We start from the raw sequence: 25,962 nt of genomic DNA on the forward strand, positions 1-25,962 counted from the left end.
ACATACAAACTTGCTACAAAAAAAGTGCCATAGTTAAAGTTTTAATTAATGTCGTGCAACAGAATTAAAAAAATATATCCAAAAAGTTTCCCTTCTCAAGAGTCATTTGTCAGCTGAGCCACCTCTAAAGCTTTTTCGTGCACTGCATGAACTACAAAATCTTTAATGTTTTTATTACATCTAAATGCAAAAATTGGATGAACCTGGAAAATAGTGTGCAACATAAAACACGCCAGTGTCTGAATAATATGTCTGATTTTATACAATAAACTTGAGTATTTGAGAAAACAAACTACATTTTTTTCTTTTGTTTTGTTTTTCGGCTGTGTAAATGTTCTCTCTGTGCATACAGTGGCCTCTTCAAAGCTTTTTCAACAATTCCATTTCCATAACCCCTCTCTATAAACCCTCTTCCATAACCCCTCTCTATAAACCCTTTTCCATAACCTTTCTCTATATCCCTTTTCCATAACCCTTCTCTATAACATTTTCCATAATCGCTCTCTATAAACTTTTCCATAACCCCTCTCTATAACCCATAACACACTCTGTAACCCTTGCCTGCACTTTATCTATATATTCTTCTTCACTGGAGCAGAGGCGCTAGAGTCTACAGAATTGGTTTACAGGTAAATTATCCTTCAACATCTTAGGTTGGAAACTGGATGACAGAAGAAAAGTATTTCTGTGAGTTATTTTTCTGTTTATCATCATCTAAACACCCAAATCACTTTTAGATATTTTAATGTCCAAAAAATTGGTCTCTGTGTTGTTGTGTTCAAGGGTGAATTCCTTATGGGAACTCCACTAATTGAGAATGTGGTGAAATTCCTTCAGTTCTATTTAGTCCCTTTCCATATCAAAATCATCAATATACCTGTACAGATCAATATACCTGTACAGATCAATATACCTGTACAGATCAATATACCTGTACAGATCACCTGTACAGATCAATATACCTGTACAGATCAATATACCTGTACCAGATCAATACACCTGTACAGATCAATATACCTGTACCAGATCAATACACCTGTACAGATCAATATTTTAGAAATAAACCATTTTTGTTGGAATTCAACATAAACTGATTCTCAGAATTACCAGCATATAAATTTGCAATGTCAGGGGCCATTGTACAACCCAAACAAAACAAGTGAAGAGAAAAGCTCAAATAAAAAATAAACACAATGGAAATAATTTGTTAAAATAAATTATTTTTGTGAAGGACCAAAGGGTCTCAGGAAGCTACAAGATAGATGAAACCAGTCTTCATACAGTAACCATATAACAGACTGGGTAATGTATGACTTCTGCCATTCCAATAGTTAATTGAATCAGGTTTCCTTAACAAGGTTAACACACACAGCTGATATAAACTGAAGCCTCAGTGTCACTCGGGAGGATGGTTCAGCACAGACATGCCTTGGAGTAGGGCTGCTCTTTATCCCGGCAAAACCAAACCACTAAATGGAGTTCATTCCAGACTGAACCCTTTTGGTGAATCCTATCTTAAGTGGAGATATTCCCCTTTATGAGGATTTGCATTTTGAGGACGTCTGTGTTACATTTTGATGAACTTTGTCTTGCTGCAGAGTAGTGAGCGAAGATGCACCTGTTGAGTTCAATTGCTTGGAATGCAGTTCTGGAGACCTTTTTCATTGGCCTTCAATTTGGAATTGTTGTTAAAGATTTATAGGAAGTCTCTTGGAATCAAAGGGACTGTGAGTAAACTAAGGGGTTCCATTTATGGACTTTGCTTGTTAGGGCATATGTGGCTGTGATTGTTAATTCTGAATTGTTTTGTTCACTAAAGCAGGCTTTGCTTTATCTCTTGCACAATGGTTAGGATGTGTAATTGGTACTGACTACTGTTTGAATAACAGCTTACTACTCACAAACTCTGGTTTTATCAAAGAAAATATATGATTGTAGTCAGTATTATTGGAGTAGATACACATTGTCTGCCAGCATGGTGAAGAGATGTTTGTAGTCAGTATTATTGGAGTAGATACACATTGTCTACCAGCATGGTGAAGAGATGTTTGTAGTCAGTATTATTGGAGTAGTTACACATTGTCTGCCAGCATGGTGAAGAGATGCCAACCTTAGTAATGAAGTCCAGTTTCAGCTGCAGTGATGTCATTTCCTTTCTCTGCCTCAGGATTTCCTGTTCTAGTGACAAGTGTCTCTCTCGCAATGATTCACTGATCTCTGAAAGAAAGAACATAAGAAGAACATAAAAAAAGTTTACAAAAGAGAAGAGGCCATTCGGCCCATCTTGCTCGTTTGGTTGTTAGTAGCTTATTGATCCCAAAATCTCATCAAGCAGCTTCTTGAAGGATCCCAGGGTGTCAGCTTCAACAACATTACTGGGGAGTTGATTCCAGACCCTCAAAATTCTCTGTGTAAAAAAGTGTCTCCTATTTTCTGTTCTGAATGCCCCTTTGTCTAAACTCCATTTGTGACCCCTGGTCCTTGTTTCTTTTTTCAGGCTGAAAAAGTCCCTTGGGTCGACACTGTCAATACCTTTTAGAATTCTGAATGCTTGAATTAGGTCGCCACGTAGTCTTCTTTGTTCAAGACTGAACAGATTCAATTATTTTAGCCTGTCTGCATATGACATGCCTTTTAAGCCCGGAATAATTCTGGTCGCTCTTCTTTGCACTCTTTCTAGAGCAGTAATATCTTTTTTATAGCGAGGTGACCAGAACTGAACACAATATTCAAGATGAGGTCTTACTAGTGCATTGTACAGTTTTAACACTACTTCCCTTGAGAAGAGAAGAAAGAAAGTTTATATTTGTTGTTTTTTTCCTTTTGAGCTCAAACTGAACTTTTATACAGTATGGCATCCTATCATATCCCCTGTCTGCTTGGTTCACATTACATTGAAAGAAAGAAAGAAAGAAAGAAAGAAAGAAAGAAAGAAAGAAAGAAAGAAAGAAAGAAAGAAAGAAAGAAAGGGCCTTTTTTGGTCAATAACCAACCAAACTGCTTCTCCTATTGACAGACATGCTTTCAATCAGTAACAAGTAGGAAGGGCAACCGTAACAGATTTCCTGGATGGAAAGGCAAGCAAATGGAGAACTTTCTTTTATCTAATGCAGTATCACATTGCACAATAAAAAAAGCAAAAAATATGTGTTATCTAACATTTATTTCTTTTGAATCTGTAGAGACCTGTGCATCTGATGGAGGTGCACCCCAGGTAAGATGTATGGAATAACTGTGAGTGTATGTCCCCATCACCTCTCTCACACTCCCTCTGAAGATGTATGGAATGATTGTGTCAGTGTATGCCCCCCTCACCTCTCTCGCGCTCCCTCTGCTCCAGGGCCTGTCTTTTCTCTGACAGCTCGGTGTGGAGAGCGTCCTCCAGTCTGCACACCTCCTTCCTCAGAGCAGCCTCCCTCTCCCGCCAGCTCCTCTCAGTGTCCAGGTCAAGAGCGCTAGGCAGGGATAGCAGAACAAAATCAGAGCAGCTGAAGAACGGGAAGCTTTACCGGCCCAAACTACACAGCAGCTCAGATCAGACCCGTTCATGTTTAAGAATGTGTTCCCATTGTAGCTTGAGTTACAGACATCCACAAAGCATTCATTAGAGTACTTTACAGACAGATAGCTGAAGACTTGCAGCAACTGTCTTCTGACAGCAATTAACCCTAATGGTAAGTTACCAATACGATATTTTATTTATAATGAATTTTGGTGGCAGTTTAACTACAAATGCAATAACAATACATCCGTTCATCAAGGATTAGACACCAAACGTAAATACAAGGAAATTGTATGTTTTTTATTAATAATAGCACAGAACAGCTCATTCAAGAGATAACACCATTAGCAAAATAGGTCTAAAATGTGCAGATTTGAAAGAAAGACATGTTTTAGCAAACATTTTCATGTTAAAACATTATAACTGGTACTATGTGGGGTCAAAGAAAGGTCTGTTTGCAAGCCTTGCTTCAGATAGTGTTGCACTTCCTGGGTCACCTGGGAGGGTGATATTGTCCCCACTTCCTGCATGTGTTTCTTGGACAGCTATTTTGCTAATGGGATTTCTGGAACTATTTTGTTTAATTTCTACAATTCCAATTCCTGTATTGAATAAACACACACACCAACTCACCTTTCCAGCAGCTTGTCATAGTCTTGTTTAAGCAGAGACTTCTCATTCTCCAGGTCAGTGATTCTGTCCTGAAACTAATACAGAGTACAGGCACAGTACGGGACAATGCTCCTCTTCCACAGTTGCTTCTCAGTGGCTCACAATATAATAAATCCCCTTTTAGAGTATCTGACTGGAGTTCTTTATTGAAACCTCATGAATGCTGTTCATTGTGCACCTGGTTGCTGGGGCTTTGCTACTCAGTACCACCATTTTCAGTTTATTATTTGTTTCTGACCAGAGATTTCCAAGCTGAGGAAAATCCAACACCTGACGCGTTCCTATTGCTGACTTTAGATATCTCCACCCAACTCAATCACAGCTGGGCAGAAAGGACTGCTAAAATGAAAGTGATGAAACCTGTTCTGTGATTAACAAGGGGAGGAGTTTATTAATTTGTGAGCCTCTGAAAAATACAAGCTTAGTTTAGTTTAATTAAAGCTACAGACAGACAGACAGACAGACAGAAAGAAACAGGGTCTCACAATCCTGTTCAGTTTGTCACTACAATATAATTCCTTCTTGGTGTCTGTGCTAGTTTACTACATTCTGAAAAAAGTTTAGTTTCATTAAAGCTGCAGACAGACAGGCAGACAGACAAACAAATAAACACAGACACCAAGAAGTAATTATATTGTAGAGTCCAACTTAACAGGATTGTGGGGCTCTGTCTGTCTGCAGCTTAAATGAAACTAAACTTTTAAGAATGTAGTAAACTAACACAGACACCAAGAGATTATATTGCCATATCACACTCCACCTCGACCCTCCCCCGCCTAGACTGCAGTACCTCCTCCAATGCTCGCTGTGAGATGGTGGCAGTCTCGAGCTGACTCTCCAGTGTCATATTCCTCTGGTTTTCTTCTTTGAGCTGCTCTGTCAGTTCCTCAGCTTTCTCCAGTAAAGAATCGTGGCTCAGTTTCAGGGCTTTCTGACTCTGTGATATTCAGTAAAGGATAGAAGCAAAGATGCACCTGTTTAAATAATGAATTAATCTTCCCATTGAATTCAGTGCTATAGGCTGGGCGAGTCTCAGGACTGCACAGGACCTTGTCAGTGTTTAAATCTGTTGTAGGCGATGATACAAACCACCAGACTTTCAATGCAGGGATTTTCATTAAATAAGCCACCAAATACGTTACTTGCACCTTGTACTTCCGCATTACGCTATGCTGCTATAGCAATTTCCGGTGAGCGCACATTCTGTGTTGTTTGTTGTTACCAGTGGTATTTCAGTCTTGTATTTTCTGCCTTGCGAGTTCAGTTTTATCCAGAAGTATTACAATGGACTATTTGACACGCGGTGCCTTCAAGACTTAGCACCGTTAACAATAAACGACTCTAGCCATCATCTAGCACCAACAAGCAAGTTGGAGAAGGGGTTGAAGTTTTATGTATCCAGCTGCCTCTGTGACTATGAAGAGGAGTTACTATGTTTAAGTTAGTTTATTTGTGAAAAATGTACCTATTGCTTTATTAAACTGTTTTCTCCAATCCACATTTCCTTGGACACTGTGGATCCCGTGCATACCCATGCCTGTATAAGATCTCCTTTACTGGAAGCCGATTCACTGCAGCTGTTTACTTATCATTTTATCCCTTAGAGTTATATACATTTATTTATGATTTAGCACAACTTCCTTTTTCACCAATTCAGGATTTGCTTTTAGAGACAGTGTCGCCCTCTCATAGTGCCACGGCCTCTTCGCTTCTTTGGACATTGTATTCCTCACCTTTATAACAGATCTTAACACAAAAGAAAACCAAAACATAGCAAAAAAACAAGCTTTGTGAGCATTCTGTTCAATTAACAGGAATAGGGAATATGTAAGCCATGTAATTCAACCTCGGCAATAGATCATAAGAACATAAGAATATAAGCAAGTTTACAAATGAGAGGAGGCCATTCGGCCCATCTTGTTCGTTTGGTTGTTAGTAGCTTATTGATCCCAGAATCTCATCAAGCAGCTTCTTGAAGGATCCCAGGGTGTCAGCTTCAACAACATTACTGTGGTGTTGGTTCCAGACCCTCACAATTCTCTGTCAAATCTCCATTTGTGACCCCTGGTCCTTGTTTCTTTTTTCATGTTGAAAAAAGCCCTTGGGTAGACATTGTCAATACCTTTCAGAATTTTGAATGCTTGAATTAGGTCGCCGTGTATTTTTCTTTGTTCAAGACTGAATAGATTCAATTCTTTTAGCCTGTCTGCATATGACATGCCTTTTAAACCCGGAATAATTCTGGTCGCTCTTCTTTGCACTCTTTCTAGAGCAGCAATATCCTTTTTGTAGTGAGGTGACCAGAACTGAACACAATATTCAAGATGAGGTCTTACTAGTGCATTGTACAGTTTTAACATTACTTCTCTTGATTTAAATTTAACACTTTCACAATATATCCGAGCATCTTGTTGGCCTTTTTTATAGCTTCCCCACATTGTCTAGATCAAGACATTTCTGAATCAACAAAAACTCATAGGTCTTTTACATAGATTCCTTCTTCAATTTCAGTATCTCCCATATGATATTTATAATGCACATTTTTATTTCCTGCGTGCAGTACCTTACACTTTTCTCTATTAAATGTCATTTGCCATGTGTTTCCTTGAATCCCTACTGCGTTCAGTTTGAGAATTAATCTTTTATGCGGGACTTTGTCAAAAGCTTTCTGGAAATCTAAATAAACCATGTCATATGCTTTGCAATTATTTGCATCCTCAAAAAAATCAAGTAGGTTAGTTAGATACGCTATACCTTTCCTAAAACCATGCTGACTGTCTCCCAGGATACTGTTTTTACATTCTGGATCTTATTATAGTTTCCATAAGTTTGCATATAATAGAAGTCAGGCTTATTGGTAGTTACCTGGTTCAGTTTTGTTTCCCTTTTAGTGGATCGGTATTACGTTAGCAATTTTCCAGTCTGTCAGTACAACCCCTGTGTCAAGAGACTGCTGCATGATCTTGGTTAGCGGATTGTAAATAACTTCTTTCATTTCTTTGAATACTATTGGGAGGATCTCATCCGGCCCAGGGGATTTGTTTATTTTAAGGGCTCCTAGTCCCTTTAACACTTCTGCCTTACACAATGCTTAGTCACCCGCTTCCACCTGCCAGAGGAGAAGCTAGGCATGCTGACCGTGGATGTGGGATACTTGGCACGGAGGGGTTATCCCAATTTTCTACCAACGGCCCAAGAGGACCTGGCCATGGAGGCCTTTATCCGTGGGCTGACTCCCACTACCCTGCGCCAGCAGGTCTGGCTCGTTGCCCCCACCTCCTTGAGGCTTGCCTTGGCCCAAGCTGAACGGGCAGAGGCAGTGCCTGGCCTGCAGAGGTCATCTTGCTGATCAAGGCTGTATTGACAACCCCCACCTGGGCACCTGAACCCCACATGTGGCTATGTTGGAGCTGTAGTCAGACCGGCCAACTTCAACACCAGTGCTCGACTGTCAAGACCACCGCCACCCACCTGAGACAGCAACAGCAGGGAAACTCCCAAGGGCCTGTGTAAGCAGGACGACGCCGGCTCCTCAACCAGTCCTCTACCAACTGCCTGTACCAACATCAACTGGGGTTCCTGAGTCCATCTGGGAGAGTGGGGCCCCTCTCTCACCAGAAGCCGCTGCCAACCACCGATACAGGCCTCCCATGGTAGTGGGAAGGGCCACAACCGGGGATTATTGCCACATTCCGGTCCACCTTGAGGAGGTCCCCTGCATGGCCTTTGTCGACACGGGATCGACAGTGACGGTGAGCAAGGTGACCAGAGAAGACCAGAGAAGTGGCTCCAATGTTGGGGAAAAGTAGGTAGGCCATTGAGGTAGCGGGACAGACAGTCTACCACCCTGTCTGGATAGCAGCTGTCCAGGATCCCTGCATCTTGGGCCTGGACTTTTTGCGCCACACTGGGGGGCTGCTGGACCTCCCGTCTGGGACTTTACATTTAATGGGAGGACCGAGTTTGGACTTATCATACCTGGAGGGGCCTGACCAGCCACTGGGCCAGGCAAACCGAAGGAAGGACCTCCCTGCGCAACAGGTCCAGACCACCCGGGCACAACTGCAACCCCAGCGACCGGCCCCGCCACAACCCTGCGTCGTTCAGAACAACGCGGACAGGCCAGTCCCGGACTGCTTCGAGCTTGTCTGTCTGATCCCCTCTTCACCCACCCAGTGGCCCAGGAACAAGACTTCCCGCCACATCAAGATGTCTGATGTCCTGCACAATGCCAAGGCCTGCAATGCTCTTCCTCCCCTTGCCTCCCTCTCCAACTGCCCTCGAGCACCCCCGATGGGACCCCCTTGGAAGATTCCACTGTGGCCATGGTGACCACAGTCTGGCTCCAGAACTGTGAGGGGCTCTGCCTGGAGCAACAGAACCAGCTGTGGGAACTGCTGTTCGAATTCCGTCACAGCTTTGCCACTTCGTCTGAGGATATGGGAAGGACACACCTAGTCAAGAATCAGATCAAGACCAGAGACACTCGTCCAATGAAGCAGCGCCCTTGCCGCTTGCTTACTAGCATGTCAGAACAGGTGTTGCAAGAGAGGAAGGAAGCTGACATCGTCTAGGCCTCGGACAGCCCCTGGACGTCTCCTGTGGTCATGGTGCCCAAGAAAGATGGCAAGTGGAGCTTCTGTGTGGACTACAGGCACCTCAATGATGTGACGGTGAAAGATTCCTACCCCGTCCCTCGCATCGATGAGTCTCTGGACCTGGTGGCTGGTTCCAAGTGGATACTGGTAGGTGGCTCTTCCCCTTGCTTCACGCCCCAAGACCGCCTTCTCCACCTTCCGCGGTCTATGGTGGTTTATTGTAATGGTGTTCAGCAATGCCCCTGCAACATTTGAGTGGCTAATGGAGACAGTCCTAACCGGGGTGCCCCCCATGGAGTGTCTTGTGTATCTCGATGACCTGCTGGTTCATGGGGAGATCTTCACAACCACCCTGACCTCCCTGCAAGAGTTGCTGAAGCGAGTGACATGAGGCAGGACTGAAGCTGCACCCCAAGAAGTGCCACTTGATGTGGCGGGAGGTCTTGTTCCTGGGCCACCGGGTGGGTGGAGAGGGGATCAGCATGGAGGCAGACAAGTCCGGGACTGGCCTGTCCCCGTCAACCCCTGTCAGGTGAGAGGTTTTCTGGGACTTGCCTCCTTCTACAGGAGGTTCGTGCAGGGTTTTGCTACCATCGCTGCTCCCCTGCACAGCCTCCTGAAGAAGGTCGAACCCTTTCTGTGGACCCCCGAGCACCAGGAGGCATTCGATGTATTGAAGAATGCCCTGTCAGTCCCCCATGCTGGTGGCCCCTGACATCAAGCTCCCTTTCCTGCTAGTCACCAACGCCAGTGATGAGGGCATTGGAGCCGCCCTGTCGCAGTCTGGGCCCAATGGTGAGAGGGTGGTCGCCTTCTACAGCCGGACCGTCAACAAAGCAGAGCGCAGACACTGTGTCACCAGGTGTGAGCTGCTGGCGCTGGTGGAGGCGGTTCACCACTTCCGCCATTACCTCTGCGGGTTTCCTTTTACTGTCCTGACCGACCACGGTGCCATCCAGTGGTTGATGACCTTCTGGGTGCCAGAGGGACAGGTTGCCCACTGGATTGAGCAGCTCCAGGCCTACCAGTAGTCGATCTGCCGTACAGGACTCCACCTCCTGCATGCCGGCCCTACTTATGCTGGGATGTGAGTTACGCACCACGGCGGAGATGATGTAGCGATCTGTAGCGACCCGGTCAGATCTGGTTGGCAGGACTTTTGTCTCGTTTGTTTGTCTTGTTTCGTCTAGTCCTGTAGCTTCACGTTATTATCTGTATTGTTTTGGGGAGGGACCATACCACTAGTTTCGGTAGTGTGGGTGTGTATGTGTTGTGAGCTGCTGTTGGGTGCGGACCGGGTGACCTAGAGACCTTGCCTCCCCTCCCATGAGAGTAGTGGTAGGCTCTTCTCTGTGTAAGTGGGAGGGGCCGAATCAAGATGGGGAGAGGCTGTGGTGTGTTGATGAGAGCGAGTGCGCAAGCTTTTGCAGGATAGACAGGAGGAAAGATTTACTGTTTTGTGGTGTCGTCCTGACCCAAACACGACACCTGTTTAATTAATAAATTACTTTGTTAGCCCCTGAATTCCGTTTTCGTCTCTTGCTTCGAGCCTCAAGACAGGATAACGTTACTATATATATATATATATATATATATATATATATATATATATATATATATATATATAGTCTAACTTCATTATAACGAACCCCTGTGGGACTTGGAGAAATGTTCGTTATATCAGCATATCAAGTTGTTCACTATAATAGGGTTTGGCAATTTGCTGTATTAGAATAATGAAGAAACGCTCAAATTGAATTTAACGTCTTTAAACAGTATACAGTAGTTCTTTGAAACATTTAAACTGCATATTTAAAAGAAAACAGTAAAGAAATGAACAAACAAAACATACGCTTACATGCTGAATACAGTAATATTTTCTGTGGTTTTCTCAATGCACGCTGTTTCAATCTTGTTACCGCCTCTCGTCTGTTACCATGGTTGCAGTTTGTGTGAAGACAGCAACGGTTGCATACGTTGCACATGATTCGTGCTACAATCTTCGAATTAGCCTACCAAAGTCTTTGTTTTCATTGAGAGAATAACACATTCACACTGGAGAAAGTTAAGTGTTAGTCACTACCGAGATTGTTTTATCCGGGTAGATTTTGTAAAAGTGATCATTCTAATAGGGCTAATTTCCATTTTACAGAATAAAATAACACATCAAATAGCAACCTAAATATTCTACATTTTGTTTCATTCTAGCAAACAATAACATTAATAAAATAATCTGAAGCGTGCAGCTGGCACAGAATGCTGCTTCAAGAACACTGAGTAGTACAAAACAAACTGAACACATTACATCTGCTTGGAAACTTTGCATTGGCTACCATTCAAATATCCGGTTATTTGTAAGATTCTTCTGTTGAGCTTCAAGTGTCTGGGAAACTGGCCCTAAATATTTGGCCCTAAAACTGCATCCCTACATCCCTAGGGGTCATCTGTGCTCTTCAGTCTCAGAGCTGCTGGCTGTTCCCTTGACCAGGCGTGTCAGTCTGGGAGGTGATGGCTGTTCCCTTGACCAGGTGTGTCAGTCTGGGAGGTGATGGCTGTTCCCTTGACCAGGCGTGTCAGTCTGGGAGGTGATGGCTGTTCCCTTGACCAGGTGTGTCAGTCTGGCTGTTCCCTTGACCAGGTGTGTCACTGGGAGGTGCTGGCTGTTCCCTTGACCAGGTGTGTCAGTGTGATGGCTGTTCCCTTGACCAGGAGTCTCTGGGAGGTGCTGGCTGTTCCCTTGACCAGGTGTGTCAGTCTGGGAGGTGATGGCTGTTCCCTTGACCAGGTGTGTCAGTCTGGGAGGTGATGGCTGTTCCCTTGACCAGGCGTGTCAGTCTGGGAGGTGATGGCTGTTCCCTTGACCAGGTGTGTCAGACTGGGAGGTTATGGCTGTTCCCTTGACCAGGCGTGTCAGTCTGGGAGGTGCTGGCTGTTCCCTTGACCAGGAGTGTCAGTCTGGGAGGCGCTGGCTGTTCCCTTGACCAGGCGTGTCAATCTGGGAGGTGCTGGCTGTTCCCTTGACCAGGTGTGTCACTCTGGGAAGTTGGAGTTTCTCCACTAGTGCTCCTAAACTTTCGGACTCATTGCCACTATTTGTGAAAGCACTGCTAAAAAACGCTTGTTTTTTGGCAATAAATAGTTTTTTGTAATCTTGTTTTTATTTGAGTTATGACATTGTACTTTATATATTTTTTCTTCCTGTAAAGCGGTTTGGGATGGCATTGCCATGAAAGGTGCTATATAAAATACATTGATTGATTGTTGATTGATTGAAATATTGTAACCTGGACAAAGCAATAAAAAATACATTCCAACAATGTAGAATTGTTGCACTAGTCAGATTATTTTATTAATGTTATTATTTGTTAGAATGAAACAAATATAGAATATTTAGGTTGCTGATGTGTTATTTTATGATGGTACTCTGTTGTGTACTGCACAGTTAATGTGGTACTGTAGCAGTATCGCAATGGGTCATTCGAAAAACAAGCCCACCACGAAACTCGATCTAGATGGGTGCGTATTTTGGGTTGGGGGTCCTAACATATACACAGATGTGCAAATTCAACAATACCAAAACAGCCTGTGTTTTGTATTTTGGTAAGCAGTCAGTGAATAAATACATGTATGCTCTGTATTAATCTGTTAAAATATATTTACCTCTTCCAGTTGGGTTTCATATACCTGTTAGAACAGAAAGCATAAAATAAGTGAAACACCTGTGATACATCCACACAAAATGCAGACAGAGACAGGCAGGCAGAGAAACACTCACTGACAGATATTGACAGAGACATACAAGCACTGATAGAGACATACAGACATACAAGCACTGATAGAGACACACAGGCAGACACCGGCAGAGACAGATCCTAGCAAACAAATAGAAGCAGACAGACAGACACAGGTGCAGACAGAGACAGACAGACAGACAGACACACGACTGACAGACTGACCTCCTGCAGTGTCTTGCACTTTTCCTGCATTACCAGCAGGGCAGTACTTTTGTCTGACAGCTGTTTCTGCAGTCTGATCAGATCCACATTTTCCCTGATAGTCACCCTGAGGGGGGAGACAGTGGGTTAGCGAGAGGCAGTACTGCAAGCTGTGGAGACCCTGCACTCGAACCACAGGCACAACCACACCTACAATGCATTTTTGCATAGTCCTGTGTGTTGAAAATATGTTTAGGCATTTTTCATAGGACGGTGGGGTCTTCCAGTGTATTCTAGGAGTACAAATATCAAAGTAACATTCTGTCCTCAATAAAACAAGTTTGATTATATCTTTAAAAAAAAAAAAAACAAACAAACAAACAAAAAAATTTCAAAATTGTTGTTCACATGTTATGGTGCTAGAACCCTGACAAAGCAGGAGAATACTAGAATTCCAGATAAAGGAACATGATGTTTCTCCAGCTGTATTATTACCTTTCCAATTACAGCATTACAGGCACTAGAGTTTTGCTGCTTATCTCAAGATTATTAAGAAGGGCCCGTCTTCACCCAGCTGGAGTTAAACACTTATTTGATAGTCAGATGTGATTAAAATGTGAAGTTTGACATGTATTCACTGATTGTTTGGGATAAGAGGGCTTTCTGAAGCAAAATGTATGTATCATGTTGCAACACCTGTAATTTATAGGTATACCACTTCCTGTGACATTGAGCACAAATCTTGATAAGGCCTGAAATAAGAGGAATGACAATTCTTAACACTAAGATTAATAATCACTCAGTAAGTTACAAATGTATGTTGTAATAGCTGGCAAATTTATTTTTACAGTTTGTATTCCCCACAAGAAAAAAACTAAAACAGAAAAATGAATCACCAATTGCACATCGGTTGCAACCTCATTAGCATATCTAAATGCTAAAAAAAATAATGAAAGAAATAAGAATCTACAGGATTCTTTTCCTTTTAGGAATTTGTCCTAGGATGGTTCTCTGTTAGTTTAAGTTCTACCTGGGTAGTTTTATTTATTTTCTCTCAAACTATGAGTTAAATCTTATCCTCTCAAAAGAATCTCTGCAGCTCATCAGAAGAATTCGGTAGATCATCTAGTCGAAAAAGCAGCACAAAAAAACAAACAAAAAAAAAACAACCTGCACATAGCAGTTTGAAATATAATGAGCATTGCTATAACATTCCATTTGGTTTCACTTTTAAGTTTCACTTTTTCTCTATACAGTAGAACCCCGTTTATCCAATCTGCTTTAATCCAGTTTGCAAAGGAATAAAACATGAAACATTTAGATCATACCGGTATACAAAAAAATATATATTTTAGAAAACAATACAGGCTTTTAATACAGTAATAATAAAGTTTAAAGTAGGCACAGTGCTAACAAAATTGCAATAGAATATAGCCTACAGTGGTATAACCATACTCACGTTTATAAGGACTGGAAGTAATCTGGTAATTAAATTGCTTTAGATTAGAGGACCTCTTGGTCATTGCACGATCACATAGCTGCTTCATTAACAACAGTTCAGTGGGGTCTGTATCGGACTGCTGCTCTAGGTACTGATCATACAGCACGATGTAAAGAAAGACAGTTGCTTTAACGGTTTCAAAATTTCCAATTTAAATGCAATTCAAGTTGCAGGTTTTGTTTATTAAAAAAGGGAGATGTTATGGATGTTACACTGCAGGTTTGCGCCATCTTGTGGCTCATTGTTAAAGCACACTGTGTTATTGTATCTTTGACCCCGGCTGTTACACCAACAGCTTGTAGTTGTCTTTATTTCTACATCTGAAACACTGTCCTAAAAATCAATAGAGGTGCCTTTACTATTAATAAAAAGAAAGAAAAAAACAACGAAGTCAAAATGCACATACAGTACTTAAAATATTACTTAAAGAATACAATGTGGCACAAATAACATTGTGTTTCCAAAAGCAAACTGTAGACCTTTTTAAAAAACTTCTTCCAAGTTTAAAATACAAATGCAGCAGTAAGAAAATACAGCAGTTTTTTTTTTTTTTTCAATGTATAAGTTCTTGTGCTTGTCAAAGTCAATGTTAGCAGTACATGCTACAGTGGGTCGACCCACAGGCAGTGAGGCTACATTATGCATAAGAAAGTGAAAATTGAAAGATTAACCACTTCTTGGAGAAACACACACAGATGGGATTTGAATGAAGCCTTTCACAGCCTGGGCATTTGTATGTACTGTTAATGTATAAAAATAAAACTCGACACAGGTTGATGTGAGAAGCTTTCCTAGGCGCATTGTTTGTTGGGACATCCTGAATTGAGGGGGACATAAGCCATGTCTGAGCTGTCATTTTGCTTGTCGTTAGTTCGATAACTGATTTATTATTTTCTACTGCTTGTTATTTTCATTCATTCTTAAATCTCAGTTTATAAATGTGCATAATTGTTCCCATCAAATAACATTATATTATCGTTAATCCATGTTTTAAAAATACATCATTTAAGTGAAAGGGGTCTGGCATGTGGAGTCACATGACCAGTTTAAACCAAAAGGCATCAAAGTATTTGTTTGCAGGGCAGAGTGCCGGTAGTCTGTTTTCATTTGTTTGATTGCTTTTTATGTTTTGCTTTTGCTTTGTTTTCCAGGGACTAATTTTACGTTAGCAATTTAGGGTTAAATCGAAAAAAAAAATAGTAGATCCTCTTATTTAAATAGGGATCGTTCCATCCGCTACTTTGGATCTCTAATATAATATAATGCAATGTTTTTGTATTTATTTTGTGCTTTTGCTTTTAGACTGACCATAATTGCTTTTTTTCCTGGCCTTACACCATAACTACATAATTGGGCTGTTGCTGTACGTACTTGTTCTCAATTAAAGTGTATTTTCTAGTTTTACTCTGGTGAAATACATTATAGTTAAATATATTAGTCATGGACTTTAAACACATCCTTTATGAAATGTGTTCAGCGCACAAAATTATCTTTATGTTTATAATCAAAGATTGTACTTAGATTTTTTATACCTTTGAATCTCTTTCAGTGTGTTAAATTCCCAACAACAAATCACTTGGTAATATTCACCCACCAGCACATGTTCATCTGTTTTTTGAATGGTGAGGCAGTGGGGCCAGTTCACTGGAGTCAGTCCTTACATTACTCTTTGTCTGGGTGTTCCTCACTGGGGGACCCCTGTCTGGGTTTTCCTCTCTGGGGGACCCCTGTCTGGGTGTTCCTCACTGGGAAACTCCTGTCTGGGTGTTCCTCACTGGGGGACCCCTGTCTGGGTGTTCCTCGCTGGAGGACCGCTGTCTGGATGTTCTTCCCTGGGGAACCCCTGTCTGGGTATTCCTCTCTGGGGGACCCCTGGCTCATACCTGTGTTCCTCTGCTTGATGGTTCCTCAACTGGTACAGCGTGTCTTCAATTGCAGACTCCTTGGATCTCAGAGTCTCCTTCAGGAGCTGAGCTGTCTGTTCCAGCTCAGCCATCTTTGAATGCTGGGCCTCGTTGATCGTGGCTCTGTATCGAGGAATTCAAAAAGGAAACTGCTTTTGAGGAACGTGCCACATTTCCACCTGCCACTGTCACAGACTTGAAAGTGATCGTTCATTTCTATCAGCAGCAGAGATCGAAACAGAAAAACTACAGTAAAAGCAGTAAACTTTGAGAAGGGGCTGGTTCATTATCTTCTCTGTGCTTTACGACACTGTGCTGTGCTTTTACCAGGGGGATACCAAAGCAGTACACTTTGAGAAGGGGGCTGGTTCATTATCTAATTTGTGCTTTGAGAAGGGGGCTGGTTCATTATCTTCTCTGTGCTTTACTACACTGTGCTGTGTTTTACCAGGGGGATACCAAATCAGTTATGCTTGAAAAGGGGTTGATTCCTTATTTGCTCTGTGCTTTATTACAGTTTGCAGATACCAAAGCAGTAAAGCACTATTTTTTTTTTTTTTCTACAGTGAATGAGCTGAGAATGTACTAACCTCAGCTGGGAATAACTGCCAGAAAAAAGAGGGAGGAGAAAGAGAGAGAGAAGGGAAGAAATGTCAAAGGAGCTCATCATACTCTATATAATAAACACTATGGCACGCATATCATCCATAACTATTGAACACTGAGCCGTGCTGAATATAGAAATACTACAAGAAACTTCAACCCAATGACAAACTTTTAACTAGAAGTCTTTTTCAAGTTCTTTTAGTGAAACGGTTTGAATGGGATCTTTTGCTACACCGTACTGTGCTGTTCCCATGGGATCCTGTCACTGCTGATACTCACAGTCTTTCGATTTCAGCTCTCGCTTCGTCCAGCATGTTGGGTCTGTATCTAGGAGGGGCAGTTTGAGTCGACCTCCTGGCCGCCATATTAGGGCCCTGAATTCTCAGACCTGAGAGAAAGAACACACACCATCATTATATCACAGATTCAACACCTTGTCAAGTCAGGTTTTAAAAGATCGCAGTGATTCCACATGAACTACATGGTTAGGTAACCTCATGTCACCTACCCCTGTCCAATACTTAATTTCCAACTGTGTCTTCTGGTCCTGGTATTGGCAGAGTATTGGCTGTGGTCTGTCAACTCCTATTAGGATTTTAAGACTTAAATCAAGTCCCTCCTAATTCTTCTTTGCTCTAGGCTAAATAAACGCCCAGCTCATTCCTTTAATCCATTATATTATTCAGCTTATTGGAATCTCTCCAGGGCCACAATGTCTTTGTCCATTGTGGTGAACACAGTGGACACAGTATTCTAGTCTGGTCTCAACATTGAAGACACCGAGAAAGACTTCCTGTGGAAATGTTTTTCATTGAATTGAAGACATTGGAAATACTTGTTTGTCACTGAATTTACTATATTTGTAGCATTTTTTTTTAAATTCATCAGTATTTAAGTGTAACAGTGTATTGTGGTCTCGCCAGTGCATCATATAGCCAGAATTCTGTTTTCCTTTTTGATTGCTTGCCCTGTACTGACTGGTTGCTGACAGTGATGAGTCTATTATAACACCAAGGTCTTTCTCTTGGTGAGCCTGTTCTACTTCTATAACACACATTTAGCATTTGGATCTTACAGGTTTGTGACTGGCATGTAACACATTTATTAACACTAAAGTACATGGTGCTAACAAAATAATTCCAGTACACTCAACTAATATGAGTTAGATATCATTTCTTAGATATCACACTTTCATATATGAAAGACACACACATTATGTGACCTGGAATTTTTTTTTAAAAAACTGTTATTAACCACTCCTTGCAGACACTTCAATGCTACACTTTTGGTCAACTTCATTCCTTTATGAAAACAGGCCAGTCATAGGAATGGCAATGATTGGTACTCAAAGAGGAGCAAATGCATTATGCTTTTTGAGCTCTTTTAACAAAATAACATGACAAACATTTATAATATTTTGTTTTATTAGAAACAACGGGGGTCCCAGCGTGGCTCCCTGACCTTTGTGTGTGCTGCTCTGCCCCATGTCGATTCGCGAGGGGACGTGACTGTATGGAGAGTGTTGCCGGTCCCCCTGGATCTGCAGCAGCTGGCGGGCCGAACTCAGCTTGCAGCGTAGCGCCTCCCTCTGTTGCTCCAGTGAACTGACACGGTGCTGTAGCTCCTCCACCATATCCTCCAGTTCAGAGTCCCTGATTGGGATTCCAGCCCCACTGGACAGGCGTAGCAGCTTTGTAGCCATCCTGGAACAGGGGAGCAGTACAGAGCAACTCAAATATTTACATAGGCCTACAGAGATTTAAAGGGGGACTGGAAAGTGTTTAGAACAACAGATTATTATTGCACCAATAGGGGGCGCACCGAAAAGGGGGAGCACCAGATAGGGGTAGCATGGAATAGGGGGGACATGGAATAGGGGGAGCATGAAATAGTCGACTATTTGAATACAAAACTGATGGTCTACCTAAGAAACTGGCAGTTGACTAATCACGCGTGATTGTGAAGTAATTATGAAGGTTTTAGAAGGAGAGAAGTGTGGTTGCAATCCATGACATTTTAGAACATTCATAAATTGTTAAAAAAATTCCAAGCAGTATAAAACAGCAAAGTGTTACAAAACTGTACTCATGCAAATAGAGCACCAGATATTATCAAATACAGGATAATAATTCATTGACTATTCGACGAGACGATCTACCCCTAGTTACACACGTGTTATTCATGGTACTTGGTTTCCATTTCTTTCTAGAGAATTCTAGAGCTTGAAGCTACTGCACTAACAGGTAACTATGATGTGATAGGTGTTACAGAAACGTGGTTATCTGAGAGTGATGGGGACGAATATAATATTTGTGGGTATACACTGTATAGGAAAGACAGGCAGGACAGAAGAGGAGGAGGGGTAACGCTATACATAAGAAACAGTCTTGAAGCCCAGGGGTTAAACCTGGACAAAGAAAATAAAACCGAATCAATATGGGTCAGAATAACAGACAAAAATTCAAAAGGCATAATAATAGGAGCATGCTATAGACCGCCAGATTCAGACGGTGAGCACAATAATCTGTTATACAATGACATTAGAAATGTGTGTAGCAAAGGAGAAGCCATACTAATGGGGGATTTCAACTTCCCCCAAATAAAATGGGAAAACCCGGTGGGTAGCGCGAAGGATGAAATAGAAATGGTGGAAATGACAAATGACTGCTTCCTAACACAATTTGTCAAGGCACCGACTAGAGGGGAGGCATGCCTTGATTTAGTCTTTTCAAATAACGAAGATAGAATAACTAAAACAGAGGTCAGAGAACCACTGGCAAACTCAGACCACAACATGGTCTCATTTGAAGTGTTTTTTAAATCCCCAAAAGTAAAGACTAAAGCTAAGGTTTACAATTTTAGAAAAGCAAACTATGAAGGTATGAAACAGAGACTAACAGAAGTAGATTGGAGTAAAATAGAGAAAACACCCACAGAAGAAGGATGGTTGTTCTTCAAAAATGTAGTACTAGAGGCGCAAAACAATTACATCCCTAAAGTAGACAAATCTAAATGTAAAACTAAATTGCCAAAATGGTTTAATAGATCAATTAAAAAAAAATATTCAGCGAAAAAAGGCACTTTACAGAGCATTAAAAAAGGACCAAAAAGAAAGTACGCAGAAAGAGTACACAGAACTGCAAACGCAAGTCAAAAAAGGAAGTTAGAAAGGCCAAGAGAGAAATAGAAATAAACATTGCTAAGGGAGCTAAAACCAATTCCAAAATGTTTTTCCAATATTACAACAGCAAGAGAACATTCAAAGAGGAGATTAAATGTTTAAGAGATACAAATGGCAAAATCGTAGAGGAAGAAAAAAAAATAGCAAATATGTTAAATGATTACTTTTCACAAGTTTTTACAAAGGAAGATACTGACAACATGCCCCACATGTCATCCAGTTCCTATCCAGTTTTAAATAACTTTAGCATAACTGAGGCAGAAGTGTTAAAGGGACTAGGAGCTCTTAAAATAAACAAATCCCCTGGGCCGGATGAGATGCTCCCAGTAGTACTCAAAGAAATGAAAGAAGTAATTTACAAACCGCTAACCAAGATCATGCAGCAGTCTCTTGACACAGGGGTTGTACCGACAGACTGGAAAATTGCAAACGTAATACCGATCCACAAAAAGGGAAACAAAACTGAACCAGGTAACTACAGACCAGTAAGCCTGACTTCTATTATATGCAAACTTATGGAAACTATAATAAGATCCAAAATGGAAAATTACCTATATGGTAACAGGGTACTGGGAGACAGTCAACATGGTTTTAGGAAAGGGAGATCGTGTCTAACTAACTTGCTTGATTTTTTTGAGGATGCAACATCGATAATGGATAATTGCAAAGCATATGACATGGTTTATTTAGATTTCCAGAAAGCTTTTGACAAAGTCCCGCACAAAAGATTAATTCTCAAACTGAACGCAGTTGGGATTCAAGGAAACACATGTACATGGATTAGGGAGTGGTTAACATGTAGAAAACAGAAAGTACTGATTAGAGGAAAAAACCTCAGAATGGAGTGTGGTAACCAGCGGTGTACCACAGGGATCAGTATTAGGTCCTCTGCTATTCCTAATCTACATTAATGATTTAGATTCTTGTATAGTAAGCAAACTTGTTAAATTTGCAGACGACACAAAAGTAGGAGGAGTGGCAAACAGTGTTGCAGCAGCAAAGGTCATTCAAAATGATCTAGACAAGATTCAGAACTGGGCAGACACATGGCAAATGACATTTAATAGAGAAAAGTGTAAGGTACTGCACGCAGGAAATAAAAATGTACATTATAAATATCATATGGGAGATACTGAAATTGGAGAAGGAATCTATGAAAAAGACCTAGGAGTTTTTGTTGACTCAGAAATGTCTTCATCTAGACCATGTGGGGAAGCTATAAAAAAGGCTAACGATGCTCGGATACATTGTGAAAATTGTCGAATTTTAAATCAAGGGAAGTAATGTTAAAACTGTACAATGCATTAATAAGACCTCATCTTGAATATTGTGTTCAGTTCTGGTCACCTCGCTATAAAAAAGATATTGCTGCTCTAGAAAGAGTGCAAAGAAGAGCGACCAGAATTATTCCGGGCTTAAAAGGCATGTCATATGCAGACAGGCTAAAAGAATTGAATCTGTTCAGTCTTGAACAAAGAAGACTACGTGGCGACCTAATTCAAGCATTCAAAATTCTAAAAGGTATTGACAGTGTCGACCCAAGGGACTTTTTCAGCCTGAAAAAAGAAACAAGGACCAGGGGTCACAAATGGAGTTTAGAAAAAGGGGCATTCAGAACAGGAGACACTTTTTTACACAGAGAATTGTGAGGGTCTGGAATCAACTCCCCAGTAATGTTGTTGAAGCTGACACCCTGGGATCCTTCAAGAAGCTGCTTGATGAGATTTTGGGATCAATAAGCTACTAACAACCAAACGAGCAAAATGGGCCGAATGGCCTCCTCTCGTTTGTAAACTTTCTTATGTTCTTATGTTCTTATGTTTTTTTCTGTATTTCATCACATCATTGAAACTTATTTTAAACAGTTTAATCTCAGCATGGTAGCCACAGGCCTTGCTGCTGAGAGGCTTTTGGCATCACCAATGTGAGACTAAAGGAAAGATTATCTACACCTGTGGGAGCTTCCCTAGTGACAGTTGCGTTGTGATGTGCTGCTAACGAGATTGAGTCTGGCGCTGGTCTTCAATGGGCTTTCCGGAGGGAGAGTCACATTGGCTCTGGTGCTCCCACAAGTAAAATCATCAGGGACTGTTTCTCCTCATTGCACTACATCGGCCCCTACTGGCCAGGCACCTGGTGAGCTCAGGAGGATACCTGCAAGGCTGATTTTGTCCTCCAGAGGGTGGTAGCTCACTGACATCCACTGTGGAGCTCCTGGGTGTTAAGAGCTGATTGGCTTGGGGATTAGAGAACGTCCGTTGACCTTCAGTTCACCTGAGCTGTTGTGGGGAGTTGATGCAGGGAGGAAACATAACTGGATATTCTAAATTGGGGAAAAAATTGGGGGTAAAATAATTGGGCACTCTAATTTAAAACAAACTACTTAAAGAACTAGAAGAAACTGAGAGTGAAGCAGCCATGTTTAAAGGTTTTGGTACCTCTTGCTTTTCTCCTCTTGTCTGCGAATGTGTTGTTTCAGAAGCAGGTTCTCCTCATGCTGACGCAGGAAGTGATCCTCCAGGGCCTCGCGGGTCACTTTAGATACACGCTGACGGGCCTTCACATCCGACTCTGAGTAAAAGATACACACACACACACACACACACACACACACACACAGACACACACACACACACACACACACACACACACACACACACACACACACATTATACAGACACAGACACACACACACACACACACACACACACACACACACACACAGATTATACAGACACAGACACACACACACACACACGCACACAGATTACACAGAGCAGTTCTGGGTGGAACAAGCATGTCAGTAACATACACCCCCTGCCCAGGCTGTGAATTCAAATCAGAGCCATAAGTATGATGAAAAATGTACTGAGAACAAGAATCAGCAATGAAATGTTGAATCACAATTTAATAAACGGCTTTACAGATAAATGGAAAAATGTAAGTGTGTCTTAAAGATGGACAGATGTACAGACAGACTGGCAGCCCCTTATACCACCAGACTCTGATATTTTCAATAACTTGAGCTAAATAATTTTCATACCAAGTTTCATGCTCTCCAGATATATGCAAGAATATGAAGTCCCTTGAAGATGACACGGAGCCAAAACATTTGTCAACTTGTTTCTTACAGTGTCACCTTTCTTTGACTTACCTTTCATTTTTAAAACCTGTGGTTTCCTCCAAGTTTTTACACTGTGAACAGCATCTAAAAAATAAAAAACAGATTGTTATGTTGTGCAGTCAGTCTGAATAAGAAGTCTCCCATGCTTAGTCTGCAGGTCTTCAATAACCTGGCTGCTGTGATGGATGCTGGAAGCAGCGATGGAGGGGTTAGCATGGGGCTGTTCCCTTTCAATTCAAAGATGGCCACCAAAACATTGTTATGGGATACACTCCTGCCTATTGGTAGGTGTCACGGATCTCTTTCTATCAAAGCTGCCGATAGGCCCTCTCCCCTCGGTGACCCCCCCTTGGACCCGCCTACCGAGGGTACTTAGCCATCACGCAGGGGAGACTCGCTCTCTTTTCGCTTCTCAAGATTGGTACGATAAGACCTCTCTGTGTTGCATTGAGCCCTTTTTTCTTCTAAAAGAAAAAAGTTCCCCTGCACTTCGTAGTGAAAGCTGGCCTTTGCTGCTTTTCTCGGAATCAGTAGTTTTAAATTCGTAGCCTTTATATTTTGTTTCTAACTATCAGCACCTGCTTGAGTCAGGCTGCTTCTCTCTGTCTGTCCGACCTAGTATGGTAAGTATTATTGTTATGAATTGTGTGTGTTTTTCACTCTTTCTTCCTTCGGAGAGCATTGTTACTCCACGGGGCTGGGCTTGCCTTGTCCCCGTTGTCGAGTTAGCCCACCAGCCACCTGTGGGCTGCAGGTTGGGTCTTGTTTTGATGGTAGCTGCGTATCCCCGTGCTTGTGCAGAGGACTAGCCGCAGCGTGGCTGCTTCAGCCAGGCCAGCCATATATTCTTCACCAAGGCTTCCCTCGTTGTTGGGTTGAGATCCACGCGGGCTGTGGCCTTCACCCTTGGGTGTAGGTCTCACAATCAATAGATAGTGTGCTCTCCCCCATCTGTCCTGTAATATTTTAACTGTTTTTGTATTTTAAAAACATGGGACATTATGGATATGAAAGCTCAGATTGGTCAGATCATGGAGTTTTTGGAGAGGCAGGCCCCTCCGGCTCCGGCCGTGGGCCCCCATGTGGCATCTATCCCACCCCCTGTGCCGGTTGCAGTCTCTGTACCGCCCCTTTACCTCTCTGTGGGAGAGAAGGGCGAGCGGATTGACCGGGCACTTTGTTCGGACGAGGAAGCGCTCTCCATCGTCACCTCGTGGGGGGAGTCCACTTTCCCTCTGGATATGAAGGTCGAGGAGAAGCCTGAATTCCTGGCTGCAATGGCCCCCAGTTCTGAGGTTGCCTCGGTTACTAGCGGTTACTAGGTCCCCTGGACAGTGCAGGCAGAGCCACGCCATTCCATCTTTCGACCGCATGACGTGGCTCCCCGAGCTGGGCTACCCCACATACTTTTTCCAGGTTCGATCCCTTATTGACCTTGAGGTTGCACGCTCACACCGCTGGCCTTGGTCAGGCAGGACTTAGCGTCCCTCATATGCTGCCATTCTTTTCGCCCTCACGACGGCTCTGGTACACGTTTCCCATAACGATGTTTTATGACCTTCTTTGAATTGAAAGGAAATGTTAGTTTACCTACTGTAAACCTGATTCCCTGAAAGAGAAGATGGCCACCAACCACGGGGTCGACATCACAGTTTCATCACGAAGAGAGCGAGTCTCCAATGCGGTTAAGTACCTTCGAGGTTGTCACCGAGGGGAGAGGGCCTATCGGCAGCTTTGATAGAAAGAGCTCAGTGACACCTACCAATAGGCAGGAGTGTATCCCATAACAATGTTTTGGTGGCCATCTTCTCTTTCAGGGAACCAGGTTTACGGTAGGTAAACTAACGTTACTGCTGCTACAGTGATGGAGGGATTAGCATGGGGCTGGTACTGCTGCTAAAGTACAGAAATAAGCTGAAAGAATGGAGTCTATTTAGCATAGAGCAAAGAGGAATGTGGGGGGGGGCATGATTGAAGTCTGTAAAATCTTAAAATGAGTTGACACAGTTAAGTCATTTAAGTGCAGCATAGTTAAACATTGAACCAAGAGTGACTCTCTATTAATATTACATCTGAAGGGACACGTCATTCCTGCTGTGGTAAACTATATCATAAGATTCTGATGATTTAAAAAGGATGCCACTACAAACACTATTGAATTCATTCTCAAGCACATTTCCCCATAGCTGCGACTGTGCAGCGCCTCCTGCAATCTTGTACCTTGAACTGCGGCGATGATGTTGGGTTGCAGTCCCACATCTTTCACTGGGAGGTCCCCCACTGTCTCGTCAACAACCAATGACATTGCAGATACCTCGGGACACCCAATAGAACGCGGGATCCTCACTCAAAGACAGCCAATAACCTACAGTTTTACCTACAGTATAGTACAGAAGCTGGCTCCCATTTCTTTCATAGCAAATAGGTATTGTGGTTGGAATCACCTGTAAGGAAAAAAAAACATGAAGTTTAAATTGAATCTGGAAATATTCCTCTAGATTAGAGTATTTGAGATTGGATTGAACAGGTTTACAATGCAACAGTGCAAATCGATGTTTCAAAGGTAATAAATAGGATGTCCATAAATAGAAGACCAGTACAAGATGCTCCTAATTAGTTTCCCACAAGGGAATTTCTGTGTTATCCATGTGAAAGGCAAGATGTACTAATTTGATTTAGTATTCCTCAGCTTTTAAAAAAAGCTGAATTTGAGCAACAAAGCTTAATCTGATACATGCTTTCATGATCGATAACTTATTACACTTGGCTGTGCTTTTACTAGGGGTAGCTTTCATAGGGGCACAACTGATACAAGAAAGTAATTATTAAGCTGAAGGCAAATAAAATAAATACAATTCATTCACAAGAGAATGGATCCCCAAATCTTAGCAGGTTTTTTGTTAGTGTCTTAATTCCAGTACAGGAATTAAAGCGATAAA

General features: G+C 42.1%; 1 protein-coding gene across 1 annotated transcript in view; it reads right to left on the reverse strand.

Annotated features, from left to right (window-relative positions):
* rpgrip1 (RPGR interacting protein 1) overlaps window positions 1-25,328 on the reverse strand; it is a 58,131-nt gene extending 32,803 nt beyond the window's left edge. Inside the window, exons 1-13 of the mRNA XM_041236724.1 lie at window positions 25,244-25,328; window positions 23,054-23,107; window positions 22,338-22,470; window positions 18,180-18,421; window positions 16,998-17,106; window positions 16,703-16,717; window positions 16,092-16,235; window positions 12,729-12,834; window positions 12,433-12,456; window positions 4,965-5,111; window positions 4,136-4,209; window positions 3,316-3,455; window positions 2,111-2,217 (exon numbers count right to left, since the gene is read on the reverse strand). Of these exons, the coding sequence (XP_041092658.1) occupies window positions 2,111-2,217; window positions 3,316-3,455; window positions 4,136-4,209; window positions 4,965-5,111; window positions 12,433-12,456; window positions 12,729-12,834; window positions 16,092-16,235; window positions 16,703-16,717; window positions 16,998-17,106; window positions 18,180-18,421; window positions 22,338-22,470; window positions 23,054-23,107; window positions 25,244-25,328 (1,380 nt within the window). The remainder of the gene's footprint in view (window positions 1-2,110; window positions 2,218-3,315; window positions 3,456-4,135; window positions 4,210-4,964; window positions 5,112-12,432; window positions 12,457-12,728; window positions 12,835-16,091; window positions 16,236-16,702; window positions 16,718-16,997; window positions 17,107-18,179; window positions 18,422-22,337; window positions 22,471-23,053; window positions 23,108-25,243) is intronic.
* Between the last annotated feature and the right edge of the window lie 634 nt (window positions 25,329-25,962).

Source organism: Polyodon spathula, chromosome 42, assembly GCF_017654505.1.
Source record: "Polyodon spathula isolate WHYD16114869_AA chromosome 42, ASM1765450v1, whole genome shotgun sequence".
Classification (NCBI taxonomy): domain Eukaryota; kingdom Metazoa; phylum Chordata; class Actinopteri; order Acipenseriformes; family Polyodontidae; genus Polyodon; species Polyodon spathula.